Below are 22,670 nucleotides of genomic sequence, written 5' to 3' on the forward strand. Positions count from 1 at the left end.
ATTTGATGAGATTTTTCTCATCAGAATGTGGGACCCTGCAGGCTGTTCATATTTCCCTATAGGTGCCAAGAGGGGTATAGGACAGAAACGTGCTCTGGGGAAGGTTTTCCCTATGGATTTTCCCTATAGAGCTCCCTGCTCTGCCCATCTGGACAAGGCAGATGAAACTGGGGAGAGTTATTGTTATTTTAACCCCACTTTTAACAGATAAATCAGAGTTTTGGGGGTAGCACTGGAAACTAACACGACGCGGGTGGAAGCACCAATGTTAGGGACAAAAAGGAACATTTTGGGGTCAAAACCGTGTGTTTTGGGGCAGATTGGAATTTCACACATAGGGTTGGTGCAGGCAGGAGGAAGAAAATTGATTGCAGCTGGGAATCGACAGTTTTGTTTTTTTTTAATTATTAGAAGAGTTTTTGCTTATTTACATGTTTATTAAGGTCAGGCTAAAAGGAACAGCTGCACACACCCCACGCAGACATCCCTTGGGGTGCGCGGCCCCTTTAAGACCCCCCCCAGCCATCTAAGGGCAGCATCGCCTTAATCCCCCACGCTGCGCATGCGCCACCTCGCTCACCCCCCCCCCCCCCCCCCCGCCCCCGGCATAGTGCGGAGCATGCGCAGTCGCCACGCGGCAGCAGCACTGCTCCGGTACCGATCCCCCCCCAGCGCAGGCAGAGCATCGCGCAGGACAGGAAGTGCTCCCGCACCACTGGGCGCCGCCATGTTGCCGTACGGGCACTGTGCAACCACGCAGGGCGCCGCCATTTTTTTCCTCCCTGCGTCACGTGACGCCGGCGGCCAATCAGCACCGGCCCAAGCAGGCTCTGTGCTGGGGGAGGGGCAGAAAAACGGGGGGGGAGGGGTCCCGGTGGTCCCGGGGCTACTTCTTGTTGGCGTGGGCCGTGCCCACCATGCACTCGTTCACCTGGGGGGCGAACGAGGGGGGTGAGGGGGGTCCAGACCCCCAAATCTGCCCCATAACCCCCCCAAATGCCCCCCCGTATCCTAAAACTGCCCCAAAATGCCCCCAAAAGGCCCCCCACTAACCCAAATCCAAACCAAACCCACCCCAAAAGGCCCCCCCGGATCCCAAATCTCCCCATAACCCCCCCAAAAGGCCCCCATATCCCAAATCTACCCCAAACCCCCCCAAGCCCACCCCATAACCCCCCAAAAGCTGCCCCATAACCCCCCCAACTCACCCCCATATCTTAAATTTGCCCCATCACCCCCCAAAACCCACACCAAAACCCCCAAAATCACACCCCCATCCCAAATCCATCCCATAATACCCCAAAACCTGTCCCTAACCCTCCCAAACCTACCCCATAACCGCCAAAAACCTGTCCCCCATATCCCAAATCTTCTCTTTATCCCCACTAAATCCCCCCATTCACGCCCCCATATCCCAAACCCACCACCTAACCCCCCCCAAATCACCCCCCATATCCCAAACCTGCCCTATAATCCCCCCAAACCCACCCCAAAATCACACCATCCCGAACCAACCCCATAAACCCCCAAAACTTGTCCCGTAAACTCCAAATCCTCCCCCCATATCCCATAACCCCACTAAATCATCCCCTTATATCCCAAATCTGCCCTATAATCCCCCAAAACCTCCAAAACTTGCCGAATCACACCCCCATATCCCAAACACACCCCATAACCTCCCCCAAATCCCCCCCATGTCCAAAATCCAAAACCCATACCCTGTACCCCAAACTCACCGTATAACCCCCAAAACCTGTCCCCCATATCCCATTACTTGCCCTCCTTATCCCATAACCCTATGAAATCACCCCCTGTGCCCCAAATTTGCCCTCTAACACCCCAAACCAACCCCCCCATCCCAAACCTGCCCCTGAACCCATCCCCACGTTCTCCCCCCCGAGCACCCCCAACACATCCTACATCTCCCCCAACCTCTGCCCGCAGATTTCCCACGGCACCCCAAATCACCGTGTCCCAAAGATCCCCAAATCCACCCCAAACACCCCCCATACCATAATGTTTACCCCCCCAAAAATTCTTCCCCCAAAACCACCCCAAAACCCTCCTCCCCAGGCCCTCCCCGCTCCCTCCCTCCAAAACCATCCCCAAAAACCACCCCAAAACCCTTCCCCACCCCCACCCCAATCCAAACCCTCCCCTAAACCCCCAAAAACCCCATTATTTCCCCCAAACCTTGCTGGCAAAGCGCAGGGAGTTGAGTGACTCGGCGAAGTTCTCCTCCAGCGGCGAGATGTTGACGAACATGAGCCTGGGTGGGGGCGATCCACGGCATAGCGGGGTGTCCGAGCGGGGTGCACCCTACACCCTCGACCCTAAAACCACCCCGTCACCCTAAAAAAAAAAAAACCCGCTCACATTTTGGCGTTGCCCCTCAGCGAGTTTTGCAGCAGGTAGGTCAGCTTGCTGTTGCGGTACGGCACGTGCGGCTCCTACGGGGACAAAAATCGTTATAGGATGGGGAGGAAAGCGACAAAATTTTGGGGTCGTGGCCCCAAAATCGCTCTTTTTTCCCCCAAAAATCAGCACCTTGTTGGAGATGGCCATGATGACCAGCCCCAGCGTGGCCAGGCTGCTGTTGATGGCTTGGGTCTCGCGCAGCCGCTGCCCGCTGGCTTGGCATTTATCCAAGCGCTCGCTGCCCGCCAGGTCCACCAGGCTCAGCACCGCTGGGTTGGGGGAGGATTTCGGGTGAGGAAGAGGAGGTCGGCACCCCCCGGGGAGGAAGAAAACCCCAAAAAGAGGCGCTCACAGCTGCAGCGGAGGGCGCGGGAGGCGTTGGAGCCCTGGATGTGGAGCTGGAAGACGCAGTGGCTGCGGGACGAGCGGTCGTTGAGCGCCGTGCGCGCCACCGAGCGCTTGGAGGCGGCCGTCTGCAGCAGCCCCAGCACCTGGGGGGGGGGGGCAAATTTGGGGTTAAAAAATGGAAAAATACGTCAAACGGACTCCGAGGGGGGGTTTGGGTTTCTTACCTCGTCCTCGGAGGCCACGGGGACGCAGCGCAGGTTGGGGACGTGCAGCTCCTTGCTGGCCGAGCTGACGTGGCGGATCTCCAGCTCGCCCCCCCTGTCCCCCCCCAGCAGGTCCCGCAGCGCCTCGTTGTAGATCTCCAGGAAGCTGGCGCTGAAACTGTACTTTGGGGGGGTCAGGGGGGCGCAAAATCCCCCCAAAAAGGGGCCCTGAGTGCCTAAAGAACCACCAAAAGCCTCCAAACCCTATAAAGAACCCGAAAGAGCAGACCCAAAGTCCCCAAAGCTAAAGAAATTCCCCCAAAAACCCACCCTAACACCCCCAAAAGCCCTGCTCCCCCCAAAAGAGCCCCCAAAAGCCCTAACACCCCCAAAAAGCCCCCCAAAAGCCCCCAAAGCCCTAAACCCCCCCAAAAAGCCCCCCAAATCCCTAACACCCTCCAAAAAAGCCCCAAAAAAGCCTCCAAAAGCCCTAACTCCCCCCCAAAGAAGCCCCCAAAAGCCCTAAACCCCCCTAAAGAAGGCTCCAAAAGCCCTATATTAGCCTCCAGAAAGCCCTAACCCTCCCAAAAAGCCCCCCAAAAGCCCTAACCCCCCCAAAGAAAAGAACCCCAAGAAGCCCTAAACCCCCCAAACACCTTAAACCCCCCAAAGTCCCAAAAGGCTCAAAACCCCCTCAAAAAAGCCCCTAAAAGACCAAATACCCCTAAAAAAAGCTCCCCAAAGCCCTAAATTAGCCCCCAAAAGCCCTAACCTCCCCCCAAAAAGCCCCCCAAAAGACCCCAAAGCCCTAACCCCCCCAAAAAAAGCCCCCAAAAGATCTAAATTAGCCTCCAGAAAGCCCTAATCCCCCTAAAAGCCCCCCAAAAGCCCTAACCTCCCCCCGAAAAGTACCCCAAGAAGCCCTAAACACCCCCCAAACACCTTAAACCCCCAAAAGGCTCAAAACCCCATCCAAAAATGCCCCTAAAAGACCTAATCCCCCCCAGAAAAAGATCTCAAAAGCCGTAATCCCCCAAAAAAGGCCTAACCCCTCAAAAAAGCCTCCCAGAAGCCCTAAGGCCCCCCCAAAAGTGCTAACACACCCAAAGAAGCCCCCAAAAGCCCTAAGCGCCGCCCAAAGAAGCCCCAAAAAGCCTTAAACCCCCCTCAAAGAAGCTCCTGAAAGCCCTAACTCCCCCCCAAAAAGCCCCCAAATCCCCCAAATAGCCCTAAACCCCCCCCCAAAAAGCCCCCAACCCCCCCCAAAACTCGGTGCCTCGGCCCCCACCTGCCACCCTTTGTGCTCCAGCTGGCGGGCGCCCCCGAAGAGGTGCCGCACGGCGCGGGGGATCACCCCCCAACTTGTGGGGTCGGCGCCCCCCGGCCCCTCCATGGTGTAGGTTTTGCCGCTGCCCGTCGGCGAAGATGCAGACGGGGTACCCATCCAGGGCCGACTGGGGGGGGACGGGGGGGGTTATAGGGCAAATGGGGGGAAAAAGGGGTCTTTTGGGGGAGTTCAGGGGTAAACGGGGGCATTTGGGGTGGAAACTAGGGGGAAATGGGGCTCTTATGGGGGGGAAATGGAGGCGAAATGGGGGGAGTTCAGGGGCAAATGGGGGCGTTTGGGGTGGAAACTGGGGGGAAATAGGGCTCTTTGGGGGGGGAAATAGGGTGGAAACTGGGGGGAATGGAGGCACTTGTGGGGGAAATAGGGGTCTTTGGGGGGAAATGGGGGCATTTGGGGTGGAAACTTGGGGGGAATGGGGGTACTTATGGGGGAAACGGGGAGAAACGGGGGAAATAGGGGTCTTTGGTGGGAAATGAGGGGCAAATGGGGGCATTTGGGGTGGAAATAGGGGGGAATGGGGGCACTTGTGGGGAAAATGGGCAAAATAGGGGTCTTTGGGGGGAGTTCAGGGGCAAATGGGGGTGTTTGGGGTGGAAACTAGGGGAATGGGGGCAGAAACAGGCATTTATGGGGGAAATGGGAGCACTTAGGGTGGGAAGGGGGAGCTTTGAGGTCAGTTCGGGGAGAAATGGGGAGACTCTGGGGGGAGTTCAGGGGCAAACAGGGGGCTTTGGGGTGAAAACCGGGGGAAATAGGGGCACTTTGGGGTGGAAATTTGGGGGCCTTTGGGGGGCAACAGGCAGAAACGGGGGCATTTATAGGGGAAATGGGGGGGCTTTGGGGTCAGTTCAGGGAGAAACGGGGGCCTTTGGGGGAGCGTGGGAAGGAAATGGGGGCACTTATAGGGGAAATAGGGGGCCTTTGGGGGTGGAAAAGGGGGAAATGGGATAGAAACAGGGGCCTTGGGGGGGAAATGGGGACTTTTTGGGGGAAACAGGGGCACTTTGGGAGCAGTTCAGGGGCAAATGGAGGCATTTTGGGGGGAAACGGGAGCCTTTGGGGTCACTTGTATCAAACGGGGGCGCTTTGGGGGGAAATAGGACATTTATGGGGGAAATAGAGGAAGACGGGGGAGTTTGGGGGGGGAATGGGCAGAAACTGGGACCTTGGTGGGGAAAGAGGGGGATTTATGGGGGAAATGGGGGCAGTTTGGGGGGAAATGGGGAAAAAGGGGCTTTGGGGGACAGTTTGGGGGGGGTTGGGGGGCTAAACGGGGGGATTTATGGGGGAAAAAAGGTAGAAATGGGGACCCTGGGGAGCACTTGGGGGGGTTTGGGTGGCGATGGAGGCGCTTTGGGGTGAAACACGGGGGAAACGGGCAATTTTGGGGAAAAGGGGGGGGTCCTTTATGGGGGGGCACCTGCACGAGCAGCGCGATCTCCTCGAAGACGTCCTCCTGCGAGGCGCCGGGCGGGAAGACGCGGTCGAAGCTGAAGTCGTAGCGCCCCTCGCCCCGCCGCCCCGTATGGGACTGGGGGGGGAAATTAGGGTCGGGGGGGGAAATAGGGTCGGGGGGGACGTGTCAGGATTTGGGGGGGTCACCACGAGCCCTATTCCCAGCCTGATGTGCAATACGGGGAGATATCGGGCTTATAGGGCCTCCTGCCCCCGTTATAGGGCCGCCCGCTTGTAGGGCCGTGGAGGATTTGAGAGCAGGAGCAGCAGGGGGTGCCCCCCCCAGCCCTGATTTGGGGTCGGGGCACCCCAAATTGGCGCTCACCCCCTCGGTCCTGCAGAGCACCAGCGTCTTGTTGTCCTCGGGGGGGAAGTGGAGGTGCTCCAGCCCCTTCTGTGCCTCCTGCTCGGCCGCCAGCAGCGGGCGCACGCAGCAGAAGACACGGATGTTCCCCTGGGGAGGGGGAAAAAAAAAGGGAAAAAAAGGTATTTTGTAGAATATCGAGGACTTGAAGAGGACTGGCCCTAAAACGGAGCCTTGGGGGATCCCAATGGTGACCTGACGTGGCCCCAATTGCCACAGCCCTGAGCCCTGCCCGACTGCCACTTGTCAGACAGATTATTTTTCTGTATTTTTCTGTATTTAAGTATGGATATATAAGAAAAACTTTCAGAGTTAAATATTTATATTCTTATATACTCTTACAATTTTGAACAAAAAAACAGAAACGAACCATGACCATTCTGTTGTTTATAGATTTGGGGCAAAACCTAAAAGAAACTATGTATTTTTTTAATTTTGAGCAAGAAAAACTAAGCATTTTATATATTTTTTTTAATTTGAGGGAAAATTAAGTGTTTTTTTTTTTAACTGAGCAAAAAAATGATTTGTTTTTGTATTTTTAAAAAAATTTGGGGCAAAAACATATGTATTTGTTAAACTCTGAGCAAAAAAGCTCAAAAAATGAAATGAGTTCTTTTATTTCTCAAAATTTAAAATAGAATAAGTGTTCTTTTGACTTTTTAAAATTTCAGTAAAAATCAAAAAAAGAAAGATGATTTTTTATTTGAGCAAACTAAAAAAGGTTTTGTTTTTCAATTTCGAGAAAAAAGAATAAATGATACTTTTTAACTTTGAGGAAAAAACAGGAATGTTATTTTAAGAAAAGTTTGAGCAAAAAAAAAACATTTTTTTTCAATTTTGACAAAAACAAAACATGAAATACTAATGTTATTACTATTATTTATTATTTTTATTATTTTTTACATCTTGGGGTGAAAAATCCCCCGAAGTGAATCCTGGTTTTTAAATTATTATTGATATTTTCAGTGTCAGCCCCCCCGGTGCACCTTGAGCTCCTGCAGCTGGTTGTGCAGGCGGCGCCGCTCCATCTCCAGCGCGTGCAAATGCTCCTCCTGCGCCCCCGCCAGCGCCCGCAGCTCCGACACCTCCGCCTCGCGCCGCGACAGCGCCCCCGACACCTCCCGCAGCTCCGCCTGGGGGGGAAAGGCCCGACCCCGTTGGCCAAGAGGCGCCCAACGCCGTCGGCCAAGACAGGAGCGCCAAGAATTGGATGTAAAAATTCAAAACTTTAGGGAAAAAACGCACAGAACTTGGGTACCCCGTCCGCGAAGAGCTTGTAGAAAAAGCACCAAGAATTTGGGGAAATAACCTATAAAATCTTTGGGAAGAGCCCCCCAAAAAACATGGGGAAAAACCATCCAGAATACAGGGGGAGGGGAAACCCACCAAGATTTGGTTGGGAAACACACAGAATTGGTGGAAACTCCCCCAAAGTTTGCGGGAAAAGCCAAGCAGAATTCGGGGAAGAGCCCCCAAAATCTGGAGGAAATGCCCCAATATCAGGAAGGGTTGGGGGGGAAGACCCCAATAATCAGGGGAGCCTAAGATAATAATTTAGGGGGGGATAGGGGGAATAATTTGGGAGAAGACAACAACTGGGGAAAAATCCGGCAAAACACCCCGAAATCGGGTAAAAAGCCCCCCGAAGCATCTCCAGCTGCGCTCCTCGCAGCCCATTTTGGGGCAGAATCCCGCGTTTTGCTGGTTTTGCCCCGTGGGGGGGGGGGGGAAATCAGCCTCATACCCACCTGGGCGGCCCCCAGCTGCTCCTCCCGGTCCCGCGCCGCCTCCCGGAGCTCCTCCAGCTGCCGGTGCCGCTCCTGGAGCTCAGCCGCCAGCCGCTGCCGCTCGGCCGCCTGCGCCTCCGCCTCCCGCTGCCACCGGGACCGCTCCTCCTGGGACTGCTGCAGCTCCGTGCGCAGAGAGCTGGGAGGCACCGGGGGGGGGGGCACCGTTACCGGAGGGGGGGGGGGGGTCTCTGGTATCGGAGGGGGGGTCCCCGGGTATCGGAGGGGGAAGGGGAGGGGGCTTCCGTACCCTGAGGGGGGTTCCCAGTACCAGACGGGGAAGGGGGAGAGTCCCCGGTTACCGGAGGGGGGTCCCCGGGCACTGGAGGGGGAAGGGGACGGGTCCCCGGTTACCGGGGGTTCCCCTGTTACTGGAGGGGGGGTCTCCGGGTACTGGAGGGGGAAGGGGAGGGGTCCCCTGTTACCCGAGGGGAGTTCCCGGTTAACAGAGGGGAAAGGGGGAGGGTCTCCGGTTACCGGGGGGGGTCCCCGCTACCGGAGGGGATATGGGGAGGGTCACCAGTTACCCGAGGGAGGTCCCCGATACTAGGGGGGAAAGGGACAGGTCCTCTATTACCGGAGGGGGGGTGTCTCCGATACCTTACAGTGGTCCCCGGGTACCGGAGGGGGAAGTGGAGGGTGCTGCCGTACCCAGAGGGGGGTTCCCGGTACCGGAGGGGGAAGGGGACGGGTCCTCTGTTACCGGGGGGGAGTTCCCGGTTACCGGAGGGGGGTCCCCGGTACTGGGGGGAAAGGGGACAGGTCCTCCGTTACCGGAGGGGGGCGGTCCCCGATACCGGAGGAGGAAGGAAACGGGTCCCCCGTTACTGGAGGGGGGTCCCTAGGTACTAGAGGGGTCAGGGGAGGGGTCCCCGGTTACCGGGAGGGTGCAAACCGGTACCGGGGGGCGGTGTTACCGGGGCTCTCACCTCACTTGTCTGCCCAACTCCTCCTCCCGGGCCCGGCTGTGCTGCAGCTGCTCCCGGAGCTGCCGGTTGTCATCCTCCAGGCCCCTTATCTTCTCCCGCAGCTCCGCCAGCTGCCCCCTCGGGTCCCCCGCCGCCCGCCGCCGCACCCCCGGTACCGGAGGCGGCGCTGCCGATCCCGAAGCCGCCCCCGGGGCCTTTTTCCCGGCCTGGGGGGCTGCGGCGACGGTCATGGCCTTGCGCAGAAGCCCTGGGGGGGGGCACGGGGGGGTCACCGCGACCGAACGGTGGAACCGGGACCCCCCCGGTACAACCGGGACCCTCCCGGTGCCGCCCTACCTGGGCCTGGTGCCGTCGGGACGCTGATAGCCCGCAACGGGGCGCGGCTGCTGGGAGCCCAGCCCGCTCGGGGCCCGGAGCGGCGCCGTTTCTACGGGAGAACGGGAGGGTGAGACCGGAACCGGCACCGGGAACGGGAGCGGGAGCGGGGCCCAACCTGTTCGGGAGCCTCCGGCTCAGGCGCGGCCGCCGCGCGCTTGGCGTGAGCCTTGCGCACCGGTAACCGGGAGGCGGCCGGAAGTGACGCAGCCGCCGCCGTGGCCGGTACCGGGCGGGCGCCGCCGCCGCCGCCGCCGGGCCCCGCCGCCATTGCGGCGCGCACACTCAAACCGCGCCCGCCCCGCGCTCCCATTGGGCGCCGCCTCCGCCAATCGCCGCGCGCCGCCCCGGGGCGCCGGCCAGTAGGGAGGCGCGCGGGGGGTCACGTGGCCGCGCCCGCCGGGTAACGGCCGGCAGGGAGGGAGGGGGGAGGCGGGGCTTTAGAAGTAGAGGGCGGGGCTTCGGCGGTGGGGGCGGGGTTTGGGGTTTGGGGTTTGGGGGCGGGGTTTAGGGTATGGGGTCGGCTCCGCGGCGGCAGTGGCGGCGGGAGGGGGGGCGTGCGGGAGCAGGGACGGGTCCCGGTTGGGGGGAGGGGCGGCCCGCTGCCGCCGTCCCTCCGCGCCCCCCCCTCGGGCACCCCCCCGCCGCCGCCGCTGCTGTATCACGGTCCTGCGCTGCGGCCGCCGGCCCGGCCGCCTCCAGTAAGGACCCCCCCGGGCCCCACCCCCCTAAAAAAAAAAAAATCCCAACCAGGTCCCGTGCCCCCCCCCCTGAGATCCGGGCTCGGGACCCCCCCCCCGATCATAGGCACTGAGTCAGCGCTGCCCCCCCACACACACCGCCCCCCCCCCCCAAAAATGGGAGCCCCCCCCTAAAATGGGAGCACCCCCCCTTTAAAATGGACCCCCCCAAAGAAAAATCAGAGCCCTTCCAAAAAGTGCGGCGCCCCCCAAAAAAAATTGGACCCCCCCCCCAAAAAGAAATTGGACCCCCCCCCATAAAAAATTGGACACCCCCCCAAAAGAATCTGACCTCTCCCACAAAAAATTGGACCCCCCGCCAATCGGTAGTGCCCCCCCCCTCCAAACTCTGTCTCCCCCGCCCCCGGTTTAGGACTCGCCCCCCTTACCCTACCCCAAATGCCCCCCCCCCCAGCTGGGACCCCCCCCAATCTGCCCCCCCCGAATACCCTACCTGCCCCCCCCCCCGTTCCAGGACCCCCCAAAACGCCCCCCCATACCCTACAGGAGCCCCCCCATCTGTGCCCCCCCCATATGTTTCATGACCCCCCCCTCATATTTTGGGACCCCAAAATGCCCCCCCACCCCCCATATGTTGCAGGAAGCACGGGCGAAAGCACGACAGACACCAGCAGAGTCAGATCGTGCTGCTCCCTTTTATTGCCCGAATAGCACAACTTTTATAGTGAACTTTACAGGGGCGGACAATGTTTCACACAAGATTATTTGTCAAAAGCACTCAGACAAACAACTAGAAGAAAACAACCCCACCTGCAAGAAAAGAACCCCCCTTTTGATTAGCAGTCAGGAAAACAACCCCCTTTGTGATTAACGGTCACGTAGACCTAGTCCTTGAGGCCAGCTGCTGGTAACAGTATTTTCTGAGTTTGGCGCTGTGGGAACACTGTCATGGGAACTTCTCATAGTTGCCCTGGTAGCTTGGTTTGCTCAGCTACAGCAAGCCATGGGATTTTTGCTGTTTCAAGAAATCCCTCAACACACATGCAACTAGGCAAAGAAAGTAAGGCTGAAAGCAGGATTGCTACCTTGGACTTTCGAAGAGCCAACTTTGACCTCTTCCGGGACCTGCTTGGGAGTATCTCATAGGATAGGCTGCTCGAAAGCAAGGGTGCTTGTGAGAGCTGGGCTACATTTAAGCAGCACTTCTTCCATGCTCAGGATCGGTGCATCCCAAGGAATAGGAAATCGGGGAAGGGGGGCAGGAAACCTGTGTGGATGAGCAAGGAGCTCATCAATAAGATCAAATGGAAGAGGATGGTCTGTGAAATGTGGAAAAAGGGCCTGTCCTCTTAGGAGGAGTATAGATGTGTTGTCAGGGCCTGCAGGGATGCGACCAGGAAGGCTAAAGCCCACCTAGAGATGAGGCTTGCGAAAGAGATAAAGGATAATAAGAAGGGTTTTTCAAGTATGTAAACGGCAAGAGGAAGACTAGGGATAATGTGGGTCCCTTGCTGAATGAGGGGGGTTTCCTGGTCAAGGGAGACGTTGAGAAGGCAGAGATACTGAATGCTTTCTTTGCGTCAGTCTTTGCTTCAGGGACACTCCCCCGGGACTCCTCGCCCCTGGCAATAGGACAAAGGGTCTGGGAAATGGAGGGCTCCCCCCTGGTGGACGTGGGAGTGGTTCGGGAGCGTCTGTGTGGGCTCAACACACACAAATCCCTGGGTCCCGATGGGATGCATCTGCGTGTGCTAAGGGAGCTGGCAGATGTGATCGCCGAACCGCTCTCTATCATCTTTGAAAGGTCCTGGAGAATGGGTGAGGTGCCTGAAGACTGGAGGATAGCCAAAGTCACTCAGAAGTGACCTCGTAGGCCCTTTCTGTGACATGTTGCTGCTGTTGCCCTATCAACTGCAGAGGCAGAAGTGACCTCACAGTCCCTGCCACAGTCACATTCCTCCTGCTGGGGCAGGAGATCCTGAGGCAGAGTTGAGGTCATCAGAGCATTTCCTCTCATCTCCTCCTTGTCGCCTACAAGCAGATCAAATCCATGGCCCCTCACATTCATCTTTGAATGCCGTGTGACTGCATGGAGTGGGTTTACGTGGCATGGTTTTGGTAGTGGGGGGCCATAGAGGTGGCTTTGGTGAGAAGAATCCAGAAGCTGCCCCACGTTAGATAAGGGCCCCACTGCTGGCCAGAACTGGGCCAATAAGCGACATTCTTTGCACCTCTGTGAGAGCATATTTAAACAAAAAAAAAAAAAAAAAGGCAAAAAAAAAAAAAAAAGCTGCTGTAGAACAGCAGCTGGGAGAAAGAGAGGAGTGAGAAATAGCCTTGCAGGTGCTAAGATCAGTTATGAAGGAGGGGGAGACGTGCTCCATGTCCCGGAGCAGAAGTCCCCTGCGGCCTGTGATGAGGACCATGGTGAAGCAGGCTGTCCCCCTTCAACCTGTAGAGGAGACCATGGTGGAGCAGGTGGACCTGCACTGACAGAGGTTGTAGTTTGTGGAGGACCCCCGCCAGAGCAGATTCCAGGCCAGACCTGTAACCCGTGGAGAGGAGCCCACGCAGGACCAGGTGACCTGGCAGGAGCTGCTGCCCGTGGGGGACCCAGGTTGGAGCAGTTTGCTCCTGAGGGATGGACCCCATGGTCTGGAGCAGTTTTTGATATCTTGCCTCCTGACCTCCCCAGATATGTCCTTGTGTTTGGGGCAGCTTTTCAAACATTGCCTGCAAGATGCTGTCTCCCTGCATGGGGACGGTCAGTTTCTGAGACAGAAGTGACATCTTAGTGGGATGGAAGGACACAGCATGCTGTAGGCAGGCCCTGCACAGCATGCGTAGCAGCCCTGCACAGCCCCTGAGGGGCCCAGCCCCAGTTCGTGCCCCCCAGCTTGTGCTCCAGAAGGGCTCCCCTAGGTCCTGTGTCACTTTTCCCACCTGGGTCCCTCGGCTATCCAAGGAAACCTTGGAGGCAGTGTCCACCTCTGACTGGAAAACTGAAACCAGCCATGAAAATAGATTGAAGAAACAGTTCAAAGCTGTGCAAAAAAGGATTCTAAGTAATAGCTGAAATAATCTCCCTTGCCAGCATCACCAGCTTTTTTTTTTTTTCTATGAATGTTCATTATTCATTTACACAGTTTTCCATTGACAACACCATGGAGAAGTGCAATAAATCAAATTATGCTTTCTTGAACAATAGTTTTATGCAAACATTTAGGAAAATACATTTTACATAAGCACACATTTACCAAAACACATTTCCCAACAATTCTAATGCTTCTTTCTTTTTTTCCTTTTTTTTTTTTTTTTTTCTCCTCCATTTCTTCTGTCCTTGAAGAGCACTCTGAGGGAGAGTCATTGCATTAAAGATTAATGCATGTTTAAAAGACTGAGATTGAGAAATACGCTCCATGCCATCATGAAGGGAGATAACAAAGAGTGTCAATAGTGTTGGCCCAAGTGCCCATCACTGAGGGATGCTGCTGGTAACTGGCTGAAAGGAGGACTTTGTACCACTGACACCTTGCCCCCAAAAACATCATCCCCTTTTTCAGTCCAAATATCACCAGTGTGGCTAAAGGGAACCCCAGGAAACCATGGCAAAGGCCTTGCTAAAGTGCAGGTTCACCTCGTTCCCTTCTTTCCCCTCCCCTTCTGTTTCAGCAGTTCCTTTGGTTCCTCCAACTGCCTGAAGAAGGCTGTGGCAGGACTTTCCCTATCACATTCCCAGGGTTAGAGGTGACAATTGCAGTTCTGCCAATCCTTTTTCTTGCCCTTCCTGAAGATGCGTTTGATGCCCACATTTTTCAAGTCCCCAGAAATCTTGCTGATCCAAATGCCTGACAGCCCGGTCGAGAAAGGCGGGGTAGTGTGACATAACAGAGAGGGGCATCTGCAATGAACCTATGCAAAAGGGGTTCCAGGAATCTCACAGGGACACTGGGGGTTGTTCCTGGAATCACACAGGGCAATGGCAGGGCTGTGTGAGGTGTCCACATCTGAGCAGACCTCATACACACATGCCTTTAGAGAGAGCTCCTGCAGTCACTGCCAGAGGCTGGGAGACACCTCAGCTGTGGGGTGCCTCGCCCTGCTCTGCCCTCCTCTGAGATACCCCAGGACATGAGGAATGGGCACAGAGACCTCGGTTCAAGGAGGAACGTCCCAGAGCTGCCTTCAGGTGGCTTCCCAGGGGACGTTACTTGGCCTTGTGACGCTATCTGCCCAGCTGGCCTTCATGAGACTTCTAGGAATAGCGGATGGCCTTTGTGCTCCTTCGTGTTCATCTCTCCACACACATATGACGTGCCTGCCAGCACCAGCATTGGGTTTCTCTTTCAATGTCTCCCATGCACATACAGCAGGCCCTGCTCTTCTGGGAAATCGTATCCCTCAAGAAGCAATGAGCAATGGCCTGGCCAGCCATTGCTGAACTTACTACCCACACCTCTGAGCTTGTGATGGCGCTCTCCAGAGTATGAAAAATTATTAAAAAGAAAACCTTGTTCCTGCAATGCATTCTGAGTCATATGCAGAAGACAATAGGCTTTTTTTTTTTTTTTTTTTTTTTTTTAAATATTAGTTCATCAGTTTCCTCAAGGCATCCTTGAGCTCCTGGTTCCTCATGCTGTAGATGAGTGGGTTCACTGCTGGAGGCACCACTGAGTACAGAACGGATACCACCAGGTCAAGGCATGGCGAAGAGATGGAGGGGGGCTTCAAGTAGGCAACCATGACAGTGCTAACAAACAGGGAGACCACGGCCAGGTGAGGGAGGCATGTGGAAAAGGCTTTGTGCCAGCCCTGCTCAGAGGGCATCCTCAGCACCACCCTGAAGATCTGCACATAGGAAATAACAATGAAAACAAAAGAACCAAAGACTAAGGAAAAACTGAAAACAAGTAGCTCAAATTCCCTGAGGTAGGCATCTGAGCAGGAGAGCTTGAGGATCTGGGGGATTTCACAGAAGAACTGCTCCACAGCATTGCCATGGCAGAGCGGCAGGGAAAATGTGTTGGCCATGTGCAGGACAGCTTGGAGAAAGTCACTGCCCCAGGCAGCTGCTGCCATGGTGGCACAAGCTCTGCTGCCCAGGAGGCTCCCATAGTGCAGGGGCTTGCAGATGGCAACATAGCGGTCATAGGCCATGACAGTGAGAATTGAAAACTCTGAACCAAAGAAGAAGACGAAAAAGAGAACTTGTGCAGCACAGCCTTGATAGGAGATGGTCCTGGTGTCCCAGAGGGAATTGGCCATGGCTTTGGGGACAGTAATGGAGATGCATCCCAGGTCGAGGAGGGCGAGGTTGAGGAGGAAGAAGTACATGGGGGTGTGGAGGCGGTGGTCGCAGGCTACAGCGCTGAGGATGAGGCCGTTGCCCAGGAGGGCAGCCAGGTAGATGCCCAGGAAGAGCGCAAAGTGCAGGAGCTGCAGCTCACGCGTGTCTGCAAATGGCAGCAGGAGGAACTCGCTCACAGAGCTGCTGTTGGGCATTTTCTGACATTGAACACAGTTGTCTGTTGAAAAAGAGAAGGCAGAATAAAGTTAGAAGAGACTTCTCTGAGGAAAACATTTTGAAAGTCTTAGAGCACTCCCATCCCAAGCCTCTCTCTTTGCAGGAGAATCTTTCTGCAGCTCTACCGCTTGAGTCCCGGATGATTCTTTCTGAGGCTGACACTGGGAGCGGGGATTCCTGTGGGCTCCAGAGGAGTCCTTCCTGCTGTGAAGCATTCAGGAAGCAGGAAAAAGGGGGAAACTGAAGTTCAGTCCATTTATAAGATCCATGAACTTCGCAGTGTTGTTGCAAAGAACACCTCCCTCCAGTATAGAGCAAGGCAGATTTTCTTATGCTGAGTACAACAAGCACACTACTGTTTCCCAATATGTAGAGAGCTTAAAGCAGAGAAGCCCCAGTCCCACTGCAGATGGACAGAATCCTCACCTTGTCTGCAAGTGCATGAGCAGGACCTCAGCTTCTCCCTCTTTGCCAGGGCTGCAGAGGCCTCACTCCAGCTGCCCACAGACAGCCAGTCAGCAGCAAGGACATGGCCTTAGTGCAGAGGTGTCTTCTCCTTGGGGCACCTGGAGAACACAAGGATGCCAAGAGAGAGCTGCATCCTGCTGGAGAGCAGCCTGAAGACCAGAAGAACACCCCATGGACAAACATGAATATTCATAAGCTGGACTGTCCCAGCATCCCAGCTCCATCCCTTCAGTGTCTGGAGGAGGCTTAGCACTTGGCTCCTGGCTGTCCAGGGGAAGCTGGGTTATGGCTCTCCATGGACTTTCTGCCAGACGTCCTCACCTCACAGTGCAATCCAGCAGCAGTCTCAAAGCCTACTGCATTGCCCACTGCCCTCCCAGAAACAAGACCCAGGAGGAGACACTACCAGGACCTGCAGCTGCATGGCCCTGCAGCCAGACATTTACCTTGTCAAGGGCTGTGCAGATTTCTCCTGCAGGCAGCTCTCAGCATCCACCCACTCCCAACTGCCTCCAAGTCCTCTCTCCTTCTCTCCTATCTTTGTGCCAGCTGCGGTCAGAGCCCCCAACCCTGCTGTGCTGTGCAGTGGAGCTGCTCCTGGGCAGAACTGTCTCTCTGCACCAGATCCCTCTTGCCAGGAGCAAGACTCAAAGAAAAAAGAAAGACTGGATTTGGAGACGTGGCATTTTTCAGGCTCAAGACTGGTGAACTATCCCTGATTAAACTGGTGTTTTTCAGAACTATTTTCCAACCTTTTTGCCATTTGAGTTTCTCATTGTTGGAGAAAAATATGTGAATGGCAATACTGTCTAATAAGCAATAAAATGAGAAGAGATAATGTGTTATTCAGACTCTCAAAAACAAATCTGAAAGTTGTTTTTTTGTTCGTTTGTTTTTGTTTTTTTCCCTGATGTTTTGTCTCAGTGCTAAGATGCTTGAAACAGGATCTAATCACATTCCCTGCATGGGTATGATCTTCAATGTTTCTGTTCAGATTTTTTAAAATCGTTGCAAACATCTACTGACAGTATCCATTTAGAACGTTTCTCAGATCTTTCCTGTACTGATAATTATTTGGCAGGGACCAGGACTTGCTACTACAAGACTGTTGTATACTAGGGTGAGACTACTATCAACGGAAGGAGGAATTTGTTGGCTTATCGGAAATCCAGAGGAAACCAGCTGTGAGGCCTACCATTGAACACTGCTCTATGAATGCCAAGCAACATCTAAAATGTTAAAAATAGGCTTCAATCCTTAGAACCATAGGCTTTCAAACCTCAACGTTTGTTCTAATTGTCTTGGTGTGAGAAAGCTACTGATACTCTCATTTCTTGAGTAGTTGCAGGCAGAGAAAGTCTGAGCCTCTTGCCGTGTCATGGGTTTACATGGCAAGGTTTTGGTGTTAGGGGGCCACAGGCGTGGCTTCTGTGAGAAGGATCTAGAAGCTGCCCCATGTTTGGCAAGGGCCCCACTGCTGGCCAGAGCTGAGCCAGTAAGTGATGTTGTTTTGCGCCTCTGTGAGAGCAGATTTAGGAAAAAAAAAAAACACAACACTGCGCCACACAGCAGCTGGGAGAGTGAGAGGAGTGAGGAACAGCCTTGCAGGCGCCAAAGTCAGTGAGGAAGGAGGGGGAGAGGTGCTCCAGGCACACAGCACAAGTTCCCCTGCGGCCTGTGGTGAGGCCCATGGTGAAGCAGGCTGTCCCCCTGCAGCCCATGGAGTACCACGGTGGAGCAGGGTTCCACGCTGCAGCCCGTGGAGGAGCCCACGCAGGAGCAGGTGACCTGGTAGGAGCTGCTGCCCGTGGGGGACCTGTGCTGGAGCAGTCTGCTCCTGAGGGATGGACCCCATGGTATGAAGCCATGTGGGAGCAGTTCTGGAAGAGCTGCTGCCTGTGGGAAGCCCACGCCAGGTCAGTTCAGCAAGGCCTGCATCCTGTGGGAGGGACCCCACAGCACAGGGGACCAGAGTGATTGAGAAGGAGTGGTGGAGAAGCGCTCTAGACTGACCGAAACCCCCATTCCCCCACTCCCCTGCGCTACTCGGGGGGAGGAGGTGGAAGAGGGTGGATGGGGGGATAGGTGCTTTTGGTTTCTTTCCTTTGTTTCTCGCTTTTCTAGCTGCGTAGGAATAGGCAGTAAGTCTTACTGTCCCCCTATGCTGAGTCTGTTTTACCAGTCACAATAATTACTGCGCGTCCTCCCTGTCCTTATCTCAACCCTTGAGCCCTTTTGCTTGTGTTTTCTCCCTGTTCCTCTTTGAGGAGGGGGAGTGAGAGAGCGGTTGTGGTGGAGCTTGTCTGCCCACCTGAGTAAAATCACCACACTGTGTAAGGAGAAAAGCAAGGCAGAGTACACATACCCACACGTCAGGCGACATAGCAATCCAGCTGGCCATACTGTGACCTGTGATGTTTATGCATGTATCTACTCCTTGCTATTTTTCCCCTAAAATACTGTTCCTTTCAGGGAAAGGATTACATACTGCTTTTTCTGTTTAATCATCAACTTGGTGATGAGCTTGAGACCTTTAGAAGCTACTTAGAGAACCAGAATTTTATATCAAACTTTGACTTAAAAGTTGGACATGCAAAATCTACAGATCCAGAGGCAGATGCAGGGATAAAACTGTATGGAAACTGACTTTTAGATCAATAAAACTCACACATACTTTGTTGTTGTTATTAGTGGTTGTTATTATTAAAAGTCCATGCAATGGCCAGTCGTACAAATTGTCAACTGTCAATTGTAGAAAACTGGAGAGCGGCTAAAACTGAGCCATACAAGGAAGTAAACTTCCAAATAATAAATGCAATTACTTTTTATAAAATGAACTTTTTAATTTAATTTAATTTAATTTATTTATTTATTTTTTAAGAAATAGCTTCCTGAGTCCAATCTCTGTTTGCCAAAATATGGTCTTGAATCTAGGTTCCTCACATTGGTGTGAGTGCCTGCCTGTAATGTGCTGTGGAGGTTGGCTATTAGGCTCTGTGTGTGGCAGCAAGGTCATTTGTGAACCTCATTCACTGCAAACAGGGACATGTCAGAGAAACTATTTAAACATGTATCGTTTCTCTCTTCACACCTAGTCTCTACTTTTCATCTGCAGTCCCTTCTCATCTACTCACATTTTTCTTCCAGCACCAGTAGCAAAACAGATGGGCTCACAGGTCATGGGGAATTTATGGGGAATGCTGTTTCAAACGTGTTACTGGCCACAAGATGCTTCTTTTCCTATTGTTCAGTGAATGGGACTAGATAAAGCACTACACTTCCCTGATACAATTGCAGGTTTTTTTTCTGGCTTCATCCCTGATGAATTACTTGTATTTTGAAAATGTGTTCTTAAAGATATCTCAGATCTTTCCCTGCATTTCCTTTGGTGAAGCTTGATTCTTTTGGGCTAATTTTAATTTATTTAACGTTCAGTAAGGGTCTGATTTTATTTAACATGCACGTGCAACTTACCCCCCCAAGTCTTAATGGCATTGCAACCACTTGTACTGCCCTATATATTTATTGTAATACTCCTCCCAGCTTTCATTGCATTCATCGTGTCTAGTTTATTTCTAGTCACTATATCCACATTACCCTTTTCCTGTGGCCTGAGTGGCTTTTGAGCATATTCTGTAAGGAAGCAATCCTGTATTAGTCTTATAATCATGCTTGCTTGGTAGTTTTTCCCACTAACATTTTCCTAGGAAATGTCTAGGTAATTGAACTCCTCCACTGGATCGTTACGCTGGATTCAATACAGACTTCCTTCATCTGTAAAAACATTTCCTGATATGCTTTCTCATCCTCTCCTGAAAGTCTCTGGCAAGGTCCAAGGACTAACTTTTTCCATATCTCATTCTTCAGTTTACTTCCAATAGTCCCTGTTGTGTCAGCCAAAATCCTAGTGTCATTTATTGCTGTTTATTCGGTATTCTCCCTGTACGCAAATTACTCCCTCCCTCATTACTTTTGTTTTACCTCACCCATCTGCAAACTTTATACCTTGGTAATTTTATCTCCCAGTTGATACCTTGAATTAACCAAGTCTCTGTCATTCCAATGTAATCATAATTTTCCCTCAACATATGTTTCTAATACAGCAATCTTGTTACATACATGTATGTTTCTAGCATTTGTAAAACACATTCATCCTGTTCTTTGTCCTTTATGGTCACTTTTATTTTTTGAATGTGTAGAAAGAAAGGGTTTCCGCATTGACTTAATTTACAAATTCAGTGCCCCTTTCTCTAAGCGTTAAAGTCCTTATCTTTTTTGTCTATGTGAACTCTGCCTTCTGAGCAATAAAAGAAAATTAAGACTCTTTAAATTACTTTTCTCATCTAAGTCTGAAAGTGAAAAACTGCAAAGTCAATCTCTTGATTTTGAAGGGTTGTTAAGCCTTCTCTTTAGGTAAGAGACCTCAAACTTCTCTTCACAGAGAATTTTGAACCAGTATACCAGTAGTTAGCCTATAAGCTCAATCCTTTGCCTCCTTTATTCAGATTGCCCTTTGAAAGTTACTTAAATGGGAGACGCACGTGATTAGTTCTTTCTTTGTCAAGCAGACACTCACGCTGTCAGTCCTCACTGGCTGCCAATACCTTCAGTGTGGACTAAAATTCCTGGAAGCTTTCTGACACCCTTTCAGTATTTTGAACTTTTGTCTGGTTGAGAATTGGAATGTTGATTTACTGTCTGGGTTGCTTATACCACGTGTCGTCGTTCCCCCCGCCCGCTTTTTTTTCTTCATTGTTCTCCTTTTCTGACAGAGCTAGGGTGATACAGAAGAGTTTGGATGCTTATTAATCAAAAATAAATCTAATTTTGGAAGTGGAAAACAATCACTGATCTATCTGTAAATGGCAGAGAGCTGCTCTCTAGCTATCTTGCAGCTGCCCATGGAAAGTACAAATCTGGGCTCAGAGGGCTGAAATAATTACACCCTGTTCTGTTTTGAACCAGTCTAATCTTCACTTCAGCTGCTGCTGCCTAAACACAGGGCAGCACCTTAACAATCCAAATGGCTGATTACATGATATATTTACCACTTTTCCTAATCTGAGAAAAGCGCAGTTCAAAAATATGTGTCTCTTAGTTGAATAAAGCCGGAAGAAAAGTGATTCTTCCGTAACTCAGTCTTATAGCTTCGCTCTTCCTTTCCTCCTTTCTCACTTTCACTGTGTCCTATTGTCAGCTGTTCCTCTCCAGTTGCCTTATTTTACAGCTGTTGCTTCCCACTTCTTTTGATATATTTCCCTATAACCCATGTCTACATCTGCACACCAACCTTCTCTTTTCTAGCTAACCGGAGACATATTTCACTGCAGTTCTGTGAGCTGCATGGGCTATTATGATTCTGCCAGCTGATGAAGATTGACCTGCTGTAGAGGGAATGAAAAACTGGGACGTCTTTTCATTCTTCCTGTCAGTAAAACAGCTGCTTCTAAGCCTTCCATTAAGAAAAATAATAATAAAAAAAATCCACCATATTATATTACAGTAAAACTACACAGTGCAGGGAGATTGATTTAGGCAACATGTGTTTATCCAGATTGGAACATACTTCGAAGTCTGAGGGTGAGGGCCTCATGCTTCAAAGAGCTCTAAGGATTTATGGAACAGTCTGAGAGTGCCGTGTGAACCCATCAGCGTGGACACAGATCTTGGAATCTAGATGTTGGTGTTTGACACATGAATGAACACATGAAACATAAGTAACACTGATCCCTGTTTGAAGGAGATGAGCCTTTGATGAGTGGAAGTGGTTCTATTTTGCTGTATCATGGGATAGAGAGCATGGGAAGCAGTGCATCACTAGTTAGTTCAGAAGTGACTGATAGATAGGGTGGACCTTGCTAGCTCTTGTGCAATCTGTTTGCTACTCGGAGAACTCCTTTCTTTCTGCAGTGAGATATATCTTCCTCAGAAGTAAATGGAATCTAGTTATTTGTGGGCTGAAATAAGAACAAATTGAAATATAGAAAGAACTGTGCCTAGATCAGCAGAGCAATGAAGAAAAAGTCCAAGAGAGGAAAAAGTATATCACAGCATAAGAGAGGAAAAAGGTAATTCAGAATGCAAGCGAATGCATGTAGGAGAAGAAACTAAACAAAATTACACAAAACTATAGAAGAAATAGATTAAGAATATAGAAGTAAAAGATAAGTAATAGAGAGTGAAAACATGCTTACACCAAGAAAACTGTGTTTAAAAACATGCATTTACCTAACTTAGTACTTTAACTTGCAAAATAACATGGCCTCAGTGCCAAAGATCACTTGACTACTGTTAGCTTGTGCAGCACTAAAAGCATAAGCATGTCAATTGCTTATTTGCATGATTTTTCATATTCTAAGAGTTGATACGGAAATGATCCGTTCTGTATCAGTACAATTTCTGAACACTTGAAAAGAGATACTGTGGCTTACCCTTCAGAAGAGAATCTCGAGAGCCGAGTCCAGGGGGACAATCACTTCCCTAGCCCTGCTGGCCACACTGCTTCTTATTCCAGCCAGGATGCTCTTGGCCTTCATGGCCACCTGAGCACACTGCTGGCTCATATTCAGCCGACTAGCCACCATCACTCCCAGGTCCTTCTCCGCCTGGCAGCTCTCCAACCACTCATCTCCCAGCCTGTAGCTCTGCTTGGGGTTATTGAGCCCCAGGTGGAGGACCCGGCACTTGGCCTTGTTGAACTTCATGCAGTTGGCCTCAGCCCATTGGTCCAGCCTATCCAGATCCTCCTGC

The 22,670-nt window shown here is 52.4% G+C and overlaps 1 protein-coding gene across 1 annotated transcript; it reads right to left on the minus strand.

Moving 5' to 3' along the window:
• Positions 1 to 383: 383 nt before the first annotated feature.
• LOC140001194 (carboxy-terminal kinesin 2-like) lies at positions 384 to 9,519 on the minus strand. The gene is given in 15 exon segments (XM_072032367.1): positions 384 to 931; positions 2,194 to 2,269; positions 2,377 to 2,450; positions 2,548 to 2,687; positions 2,771 to 2,909; positions 2,991 to 3,152; positions 4,258 to 4,387; positions 4,389 to 4,423; positions 5,738 to 5,848; positions 6,098 to 6,226; positions 7,123 to 7,269; positions 7,885 to 8,062; positions 8,853 to 9,099; positions 9,189 to 9,279; positions 9,346 to 9,519. Coding segments are annotated over 15 exon segments (1,857 nt in total). The 5' UTR covers positions 9,499 to 9,519; the 3' UTR covers positions 384 to 886.
• Positions 9,520 to 22,670: the final 13,151 nt, after the last annotated feature.

This window comes from Anas platyrhynchos, chromosome 39 (assembly GCF_047663525.1).
Source record: "Anas platyrhynchos isolate ZD024472 breed Pekin duck chromosome 39, IASCAAS_PekinDuck_T2T, whole genome shotgun sequence".
Taxonomy (NCBI): Eukaryota; Metazoa; Chordata; class Aves; order Anseriformes; family Anatidae; genus Anas; species Anas platyrhynchos.